The sequence below is a fragment of the Panthera uncia genome (assembly GCF_023721935.1).
Source record: "Panthera uncia isolate 11264 chromosome C1 unlocalized genomic scaffold, Puncia_PCG_1.0 HiC_scaffold_3, whole genome shotgun sequence".
Lineage (NCBI taxonomy): Eukaryota > Metazoa > Chordata > Mammalia > Carnivora > Felidae > Panthera > Panthera uncia.
In genome coordinates this window covers 7,339,809-7,350,423 of record NW_026057584.1, presented here as the reverse complement: position 1 = coordinate 7,350,423, position 10,615 = coordinate 7,339,809, and the positions used below count along the sequence as shown (strand labels likewise).

Here is a 10,615-nt window from a genome sequence, read left to right as displayed (position 1 = left end):
AAAAAAAAAAAAAAAAAAAAAGCTGCAGTGTTTGATACATTCACCTTTCTGTTGAGTCCATTTAGTGAGTGGCCCAACTTGATGGAGAGCTAGTTATTCTTCATGAGAACCTCCATAGTTTAAAGGTTTTTCATGTTTCTGTGTTTTTTTCCCCTCTAGAAACGGTTTCTGATGTCCAGCAGTCCCTGTCCCAGATTCCTTCAGATGCAGCCTCTCCCCTTCTCATACTTCCACCCCCTGTTCCCAGTCCTCGTCCTGCCCTGCGGCCAGTTGAAACGCCGGTCGTAGGTGCTCCTGGTATGGGCAGTGTGTCCACAGAACCAGATGATGAAGAGGGCCTCAAACATTTGGAGCAGGTAAAAATCATGTAATTCTTTTTTTCTCCTCTCAAAGCACCATAAAAATTGAAAAGCATTAAACAGATATTCAGAAATGGAACTTTTGTGCATTAGATTTTATGTACTGGAAAAGTTGTTTTAAATCTAGTATTTATTTGTATGAGTAATTGTCTTTCAAATCATTTCATGCTTTTAAGTTTCTGCTATGTAGTAGTCATTATGTCAGGTTATTTTTTCTCTTCTGAGGTTGCCCTTGGCTGTTTGCTTTTCTTTTTTCTTTTTGGAAATTAATGGAATGCCAAAAATGGCAAATACAAGCAGCTGTGGATGGGCACAGCGTCTTCTGTATTTTTTACCTAAAGTGTAACTGGGAATAGTTAAACTCTCAGGATATTAACATCGTATTCACATCTCTAGATTTCCCTGAGATTAAGTATACCTTTGTTGGATGTAAATGGTGACTTGCTTTCTACAGAAGAATCTGTTTCCTTTGCTCTGGGGTGGTGGTTGGTGGCAGGAAATGCTTGAAGAAAGAAAGAAAGTGGGCAGTGTGTTAGTAAAACTTGTAAAACTTTTGTAATTGTATTAATTGAGCCTTTGTTGTATTAACACCCATGTTTTTACAGGTTTAGATTATACGTTTCAGAATTGACCAATGGCTTACTGGTTTTAAAAGTAATCTTATTAATGTGTTGATTAGAAGAAGCCTAGGCTTTGATCCTTACCAGTTTGTGTTTTAATTTCAGTTTGCTTTGCTTAATAATTTTGAGACTCTGAGCAAGATTTGACCTCTCTGAGCCTTAGTTTCCCCCTCTATAAAGTGGGGATAGTACATATTTTCATGATATTGATGGAAGAATTAAATGGTTGCCTGCTGTGTTTCTTGCACAGTACTACCTTTTACAGATCAAGTCGTTCAAAAAAGGTAGGCATTTTTATTAAGTGTACTAGTATTAATTTGGGATCATTTGTTTCCTCAATCCATTTTTTTTGTTTTTCTGTTAGCAAGCTGAGAAGATGGTGGCTTATCTCCAAGATAGCGCACTAGATGATGAGAGATTGGCATCAAAACTGCAAGAGCACAGAGCTAAGGGAGTCTCAATTCCATTGATGCACGAAGCAATGCAGAAGTGGTATTACAAAGATCCTCAGGGAGAAATTCAAGGTAGCTCGTTCCATTCTACTTGAAGCCATTATCTCCTATAAGATGGTCATTATTTAATGTTAATTTGCATAATAGTGGAAAAAGTCAATTTTTACAGTTTTTCTTTGTATATGTGTGTGTGTGTCTGTGTGTGTGTGTGTGTATACATACATACACACACACTTACTTACTTACTTACTTACTTATTTAAAGGTTCCTTCCATAATACTTTGCAATTTCAGTGGTGGGGGGAGGGAGGTCCAGTGAAAATCATTTGAATACAAGGCGGAATGTGATAGTAAATATAACAGGGATGCAGACAAAATGCTTAGGACGCCCTTAGTTCTGGCTTCCCAGCGGGTTAATTGGGCAGGTAAGAGTTACCTTCTCTGCACTTCAGTTTACCTCCCATTAAAGGTGATGGCAATCATAGAAGACCTTACCTGAATGTTTTGCTCAAGTGGAATTGATATCATAAATGGTAACACCCAGCTGAGACTTTAGGCCTTTGCTCACCTAATAAACTGGGAAAAGGATAGTACCATATTATAAGCTAATCCCTTAAAAAAGATTTGTATGGTGCCTAAGTTAGAATGGGTAGAGAATGTTGTAAAAGAAATTTGTTGATTCATTTTCGCTTTTGAATTCTTTGTTTATAACCTGAAATTGATTGACTAATATTAGTGTCAGTTTCATGATACTCTTTTACCAGGTACACCCTGTGATCTCTTTGTGACATACTAACTCCCTTTCCACTGTAAGTCCCCTTACCCTCTATTGTCCTGCATAACATCTATTACTGCCTGGTTCTGATTTGTTCATGACCTGTTCACACCCCCATAGAATGGAAGGTGCTTGGGAGCAGGACAAGTGTGTGTATGTTTTGTTTTGTTTTGTTTTTTTGTAAAGCCATCAAAAGTGTTTATTTGATATTTTAAGGCTTACAAATGGAGAGACAAAATGTGCTTCCAAATTCAGGGCTGTGTGTTTTAATTAAAGCATATATGGAACGGTGCCTCGGTGGCTCAGTCAGTGGAGCATCCGACTCTTGATTTTGGCTCAAGTCACGATCCCACGGTTGTGTGATTGAACCCCACATCAGGCTTTGCACTGAGCATGGAGTCTGCTTAAGAGTCTCTCTTCCTCTCTCTTTCCCTGTCTCCCTCAAATAAAATTAAAAAATAAAATATAGATGTGTGCCTTAATTAAATATACTTGAGATAATTGCAACTTTACATGCAGTTGTAACAAATACTGCAGAGATTTTATGTACTCTTTACCCAATTGCCATGAGTGGTAATCCATGCAAAACTGTAGTACCGTATCCAGCCAATGTATTGACTTTGATACAGTTAAGATTTAGAACATTTTCTTTTTTCTTTTTTTTTAATGTTTATTTTTCAGAGAGTGAGAGAGAGAGAGAGCATGCACACGTGCAAGCAGGAGAGAGGCGGGGAGGGGAGGGGGCGGGCAGAGGATTCGAAGCGGGCTCTGTGCTGACAGCAGACAGCCCAATGTGGGGCCTGAACCCATGAACCTCTAGATCATGACCCTGAGCCAGAGTCGGACGCCTAACTGAGCCACCCAGGTGCCCCAAGATTCAGAACATTTTCGTTTCCTATTGCCCTTGGGTGCCCACGTGCATTTCCTTTCCACCTGTTCCTGCTCCTTAACACTTGGCAGCCACTAATCTTTTCCCGATTTCTATATTTTGTCATTTCAAGAATTTTGCAGAAATGGAATCCATTTGCATCAAATGGAAAAAAAATTATTTTCACTCAGCACAATTCTCTGGAGATTCATACAGGTTGTTGCACGTATCAGTAGATTTCTTCTTTTTATTTACTGAGTGGTACATCCGTGATATAGATGTATCGTTGTTTAACCGTTTATCCATGAAGGGCGTCTGGGTTGTTGCAGTTTCTGGCTATTATAATAAAGCTGTTAAACATTTATGGATAGGCTTTTGTGTTAATACAACTCTTCATTCCTCTGAGACATAAATGTCCAGGAGTGCAATTGCTAGATTGTATGGTGATGACATGTTTAGTTTTTTTAAGCACCTGCCAAGCTGTTTTGTGGAGGAGCTGTACTATTTTTGTATTTCTGCCAGCAATCTGTGAGTGATTCATTTTCTCCACATCCTTGACAGTATTTGATGTTGCTGTTTTTTACCTTAACCATTTGGGCTTGTTATAGTGGTATCTCATTCTAGTTTTTGGCTTGCATTTCCTTAACAGCTAAAGATGTTGGACATCTTTTTATGTGTTTATTGGTGTTTATCCTCTTCAGTAAACGATCTCTTCATGTTTTTTACTTGTTTTCTCATTATTTGCTTTTTTTAACCTTTGAGTTTTGAGGCTTCCTTATATATTCTAGATGATAGCCCTTTGTTAGGTATGTGGTTTGCAGATATTTTCTCCCAGTCTGAATCTTTTTATCCTCTTAACAGAGTCTTTCACAGATCAAAAGTTTTAGATTTTGATGAAGTCCAGTTGATTAGTTTTTTCCTTTGATGGATTGTGTTTTTGGTATTAAGTCAGAGATAGAAGAACTCTTTGCCTAGCTTCAGATCCCAAAATTTCCTTTCCAGAATAATTTAGGTTTTTTTCATTTAAGTCTGTGATCTCTTTTGAGTTAATTTTTGTATAACGTATGGGAATTAGGTCAAAGTTTATTTTTTTGCTGATGGATGTCCAGTTGCTCTGGAACCTTTTGTTGAAAAGCCATTTTTCCTCTTTTGAATTGCTTTTGTACCTTTCTCAAAATTCAGTTGGGCATATTTATGTTGGTCTGTTTCTGTGTTCTTCTATTCCACGGATCCATGTGTCTGCCTTGCCACTAATATCACAGTCTTGATTACTGTAGCTATATAATATGTTTTGAAATTGAGTAGATGGATTTCTTCCAGTTTTTTTTTCTCCTGGTTTATTTTTTAGCAAAGTAGTTTTTAGTTTTTCTAGTTCCCTTTGCCTTTCCATATAAATTTCAGAATAGTCTTGTCTATATTTACCATATAAATGTGTTCAGAAATCTATGTTTATATATCTTGCTGAGATTTTAATAGGAACAGTGTTAAACCTCTGTATCGTTTTGAAGACTTGACATCTTTTTCATGTTGACTCTTCCAGTCTATGAACTTGTGTCGTTTTCAGCATAGATTCTGTACATGTTCTATTAGATTTGTACCTACTTGATTTTTTTTTTTGAATGATTGTAAGTTTTATTATATTATATTTCAGTGTCTTTGTGTTCATTCCTACCATATAGAATTGGATTTTGGATTTTTGTCATTAGTCTGTGACCTGCCGAGCTCATTTATTAGTTTTAGGAGTTTTTGTTGTTGTTGTTTGGGTAGGTTCCATAGGATTTTCTTTGTAGACATTGTTATCTGCAAACAGGGATCGTTTTAATTTTTCATTTCCAATCTATGCCTTTTATTTCCTTTTGTTGCCTTATTGTATTTTCCAACACTGTGTTGAATATGATGGGTGAGAGCAGACATATTTGCCTTGTTTTTCCTATGTTCCTATCTTAGGGGGAACACTTAGTCTTTAATAATTAAGTATGATGGTTGGTTTTCTTTTTTTTTTTAATTTTTTTAACATTTATTTATTATTATTGAAAGACAGAGAGACACAGAGCATGAGCAGGGGAGGGGTAGAGAGAAGGGGAGAACAGAATCTGAACAGAATCTGAAGTAGGCTCTAGGTTCGAGCTGTCAGCACAGAGCCCGATGCGGGGCTCGAACTCACAAACTGCGAGATCATGACCTGAGCCGAAGTCGGTCGCCTAACTGAGCCACCCAGGTGCCCCAGCTGCTTGGTTTTTATAGATGTTTTTTATTTATTTATTTTTAAGTAATTTCTACACCACCATGGAGCTCAAATGCATGACCCTGAGATCAAGAGCAGCAGGCTCCTCTCACTGGCTCAGCACCCTTATCGATGCTCTTTATGAAGATGAGGAAGTACCTTATTGTTTGAGAGTTTTTATCATGATTGGGTATTGGATTTTGTCAAATCCTTTTTGTGCATTTGTTTCTATGGTCCTGTGATTTTCCTTCTTTAGTAAGTTTAAGATGGTGGATTAAATTGAGTGCATTTTGAATATTGAACCAGCTTTGCATCCTTGGAGTAAACCCCATTTGGTCATGGTGTGTAATTCTTTTTATATATTGCTGCATCCTATTTGGTAATGTTTAGTTAAGGATTTTTGTGTCTCTGTTCGTGAGACATGTTGTTCTGTAGTTTTTGTTTTTTTTTTTGTTGTTTTTTTTTTTTTTTTGGTGTTCTCATTGTCTGCTTTTAGTATCAGGGTAATAATATCAGCTTCATAAAATGAGCTGGGAGTTACTCCCTTTTCTGTTTTCTGGAAGATTGTTTAGAATTGGTGTTAATTCATCTTTAAGTGTTTTGGAGAATTCTCCAGTGAAACCACCTGGGTACCTGTTTTTAGGGAATTTTATTTATTTATTTTTTTTCTAAAATAGGCTCCATGCCCAACATATGGTGCTTGAACTCAGGACATCGAGATTGAGAGTCGCTTGCTCTACCGACTGAGCCAGCCAGATGCCCTGTTTTTTGGGAATTTTAAAATTACAAATTCAGTATCCCGAATAGTTACAGAGCTATTTAAATTACTGATTTAGTAAGGGTTGATTTTTGGTGGTTTGTGTTTTTTGACGAATTGGTCCATTTCATCTAAGATGTCAAATCTGTGTGTGTAGAATTGTTTAGAATATTCTCTTACTATCTTTTTGATGTTTGCAGGTACTGTAGTGATAGGCCGTGATTTATTCCTGATGTTCGTAATTTGTTCATTTCTCTTTTTCTCATTGTCAGTCTTGCTAGAGATTTAATTTTACCGATCTTTTCAAAGAATTAACTTTGTTTCATTGATTTTTTTTCCCCCCACTTTTTTGTTTTCAATTGCATTGAGTTCTACTCTTTACTATTTCCTTCCTTTTCTTAGGGTTTATTTTGCTTTTCTTTTTCTAGGTTCTTGAGGTGGATGCTTATATTATTGATTTGAGACTTTCTTTTCCAATGTAAGCTATAATAAAAACTGTAAATTTCTCTTTCAGCCCTTCTTTAACTGTGTACCACAAATTTTGATACAAGTATTTTTATTTCTGTTCAGTTCAGTGTATTTTTTTTTTGTGATTCCTGTTGAGACCTCCACTTCAGATATATATATATATATTTTTTTTTTTTTTAATTTTTTTAACGTTTATTTATTTTTGAGACAGAGAGAGACAGAGCATGAACGGGGGAGGGTCAGAGAGAGAGGGAGACACAGAATCGGAAGCAGGCTCCAGGCTCTGAGCTGTCAGCACAGGGCCCGACGCGGGGCTCGAACTCACAGACCGCGAGATTGTGACCTGAGTTGAAGTCGGACGCTTAACCGACTGAGCCACCCAGGCGCCCCTATATTTATTTATTTTTAAGTAATCTCTACAACCCCGAGATCAGGAGTTGTATGCTCCTCCAACTGAGCCAACCAGCTGCCCTAAGAGACCTCCACTTTTACTCATGGATTATTTGGAAGTGTGTTATGTGGTTTCCAAGGGTTTGGAGATTTCCCTGTTATCTGATTGTTAATGATTTCTAGCTTTATTTTCTTGTGGTTGAAACACATCATATATAATTTCAGCTTTTAAAATTTTATTGAGATTTATTTATGGCTCGGAATATAGTTTGTTTTGCTGTATGTTCTGTGGGTTCTTGAAAGAATGTATGCTTTGTTGTCTTGGAGTGTTCTGTAAATATCAGTTGGACCTTATTGATGGTGTTGTTGAGTTCTATAATCTTGTTGGTTTTCTGTCTAGTTCTGTCAGTTGTTGAGAGAGTGGTGTTGAAGCCTTCAGCTGTTACTGGAGATTTCTCTGTCTTTTCAGTTTTATTAGATTTTGCTTCACATATTTTGCAGGTTTGTTCAGTGCGTACGCTTTTACCGTTGCTGTGTCTTCCTGGTGGATTGACCCTTTATTAATATATAATATCCTTCTCTGTCTCTGGTAATTTTCTTTGTTCTGAAGTCTACATTATCAAATACTAATATAGCCACTCTAGCTTTTTTAAAATTTGATTAATGCTTGCATGATATACCTTTTCCTATCCTTTTATTTTCAACCTGCCTATATTGTTATATTTGAAATGACTTTCTTGTAGATAGCATATACTTGGGTCATGTTTTCAGATGTATATATTGGGTCATGTTTTTTGTTGTTTCTTCGTTCCAAATCTGGAATATATGAAGTAAAATGAAAAGTCAGGGAATTCACCTCCATGTGGTTCCTCAGGCACCAAGGCCAGTCTGCCTTCTCTCTACTGTTCAGAGTGTTCTTTTGTTTCCTTTGTATATATAATGTTAGGGTTTTTAGTTGTATTTAGCAGGAAGAACAGGGAAAAGTAGATCTACTCCATCTTCCCGGAAGTGGACATTATAGGCTTTTGTTTTATTTAGCTGTTGTATTCTCATTACCTAGACTCATGTAATTGGTATTCAGTAAATATTTGTGAATGAATTAATTAATTGTTATTGATCAGTGTGAATCTGTTAATTTTATGTGTAAAATATTTGATTTTTAATTGTAAAACATGTAGAGAATGTTACTCTCCCTCCACCCTAAGCCAGATTTAGTCATACCTACGTAAATAATTTATCTTAATGTTTTTTAATGCTCGGTTATTTTTGAGTGGCAGGGAGGGGCAGAGAGACAGACAGAGACTGAGACACAGAATCCAAAGTAGGCTCCAAGCTCTGAGCCTTCAGCACAGAGCCTGACGCAGGGCTTGAACTCAGAAACTGCAAGATCATGACCTGAGCCAAAGTCAGACACTTAACAGACTAAGCCACCAGTCCGCCTCATAATTTGATTTAATTTGATTTAATTTGATTATTTATACTTTGCCTAACCTTTAATAATCTGGCAGAAAGTGAAATTTAGAAAAAAGCATATTTAGCCCTACGTGTTTATATTCTTTATACATAAGTGATACAAAGTCTAACCAACACATTTTTCAGTTTTATTATACTTTTCTGACAAATGAATTTGTAGAGATTGAGTGAGACGGAGACAGTTATGCTCCTTAAAGTAATTAAAACCCCACAGACAATTTGGGATATATAGACATAAGTTTTATTTCAAAATCATTTCTGTTGTATTTTATTAGTTAGAAGCCTGTTTACCACTTTTGGAGATAAATTGAATTAAAATATTGTATCAAGTATTTAACAGGTGTTACCTGAAACAAGTTGTACCTCTGGATAAGGATCAGACTTAGGAAATATTTTTTTCCTCTTCAGTCTTCAAGGATTTTTATTGCCCTTCTGTTTAAATGGTGCTATTCTAGGTCCCTTCAATAATCAGGAGATGGCGGAATGGTTTCAGGCGGGCTATTTTACCATGTCTTTATTGGTGAAGAGAGCGTGTGATGAAAGCTTCCAACCTCTTGGTGATATCATGAAAATGTGGGGAAGGGTTCCCTTCTCTCCCGGTCCAGCTCCCCCTCCTCATATGGTAAGTACCGTATAGGTCACTCAGAACACATGCTAGATGCAGAAACGCTTGCTTCTCTTTGTAAGCACAACCTAGATATTGTGTCTAATGAGGAAGAAACTGTAGTTCTTTGAAAGCAATTGAAATGGCAGTGGGCAGTCTGATTGGAGACTGCATACCTATCCATAATGATCTTTTCAAAACTCAAATACCTGTGTCCTCCCCCCACCACCCCGTCTCCAAATTCTAAAGAAACAAAATCCTTCAGTAGCTTTCCAGCAGGTGTAGAATAAAAAACGTCTTATCCTGACTTGCCTACCAGCTACTACATGTTCTGGCTCCTTACTTTTCTAAGCTCACTTCAGAGCTTTTACTTTTTTTTTTTTTTTTAAGTTTATTTATTTTGAGAGAGAGATACTGAGTTCACGTGTGCGTGCGCAAGTTGGGGAGGGGCAGAGAGGGGGGGAGAGAGAATCCCAAGCAGGCTCTGTGCTGGCAGTGTAGAGATCATGACCTGAGCTGACACCCAGAGTCGGACCCTTAACCAACTGATCCCTCTAGGCGCCCCCCAGAGCTCTTACTTTTATCCAAGATGCTTCAGTTAGGTGACTTCTTTGGAGTTTCTTTCTGCCTCTAGTTAGAATGCACATTCTCCTCTCCTCCCCTTTCCTTCCCACCTCTCTGTTTGCCTCTTGCTTTCGGAATCATAAATTTTCTGTCTTAGGTTTACCTTAAAGTAAATAAATGTCGCTAATAGACAATTCCGGTGCTTTGAATATTTTGAAGACTTTTTCTTTGTTTAATGTTAGTAACTGGTATGTTAAGTAAAAACTGGATCGTAATGTAACCTTCCTTGTGTACTGGCACTGGAAGGCCTTTGAAGGGCAGATCCTACTCCTCTGTAGCTGCGTCTGGGCCTCTTCCTATAGAGTTCGTTTGGGAGGGCTGTGGATCTGCCTTACTTCTCCTTCTCCAGGTTGGGATGTCAGGGGGCTGCCATAGTCAGAAGTGGCCACAGTTAAAAACGTTTAGTGTGAACATTGGATTTCTGCAGTAACATTCACCATTGATTTATTCATCAACTGCGTATTGAGGGCCTGTGCTAGGCCTTGTGGTAGGTTCTTATGAGATGAAGGTAAATAGGGCACAACTTCTATGGTCAGAGGAGTTCATAGGTGAGAATAGCAGCTGTCAAACTTATTTGGCCATAGCCCATAGTAAAAAAAAAAAAAAAAGTTTTACACCACTCCTCTGTACATTCATATATACTGTATGTATATTCATAACTGTACACACATACACATATTTGTGCAATAAGCTTCACAAAATATTTAAAATTTTTTTTAATGTTTATTTTGAGAGAGAGAGAGACAGAGAGAAACAGTGCATATGGGGGAGGGGCAGAGAGAGAGGAGAGAGAGAATCCCAAGCAGGCTCTGCACTGTTACCACAGAGCCCGATGTGGAGCTCGAACTCGTGAAACCGTGAGATCACGTCCTGAGCTGAGATCAAGAGTTGGACCCTTAACTGACTGAGCCACCCAGGCACCCATTATAATATTTTATGCCATGCACTTCTTTCTTTCTTTCTTTCTTTCTTTCTTTCTTTCTTTCTTTCTTTCTTTCTTTC

The 10,615-nt window shown here is 37.5% G+C and overlaps 1 protein-coding gene across 9 annotated transcripts in view; it reads left to right on the top strand.

The window, feature by feature from the left end:
- The window catches only part of GIGYF2 (GRB10 interacting GYF protein 2), a 150,000-nt gene that overhangs the window by 97,490 nt on the left and 41,895 nt on the right, over nt 1-10,615 (top strand). For all 9 annotated transcript variants that reach the window (XR_007454242.1, XM_049614665.1, XM_049614666.1 and 6 more), the window contains 3 exons: nt 160-356; nt 1,344-1,503; nt 8,841-9,007. Coding sequence is in view for 8 of the 9 variants with exons in the window: in XM_049614665.1 (XP_049470622.1) it covers nt 160-356; nt 1,344-1,503; nt 8,841-9,007 (524 nt within the window). In the remaining variant the exon portion in view is untranslated. The remainder of the gene's footprint in view (nt 1-159; nt 357-1,343; nt 1,504-8,840; nt 9,008-10,615) is intronic.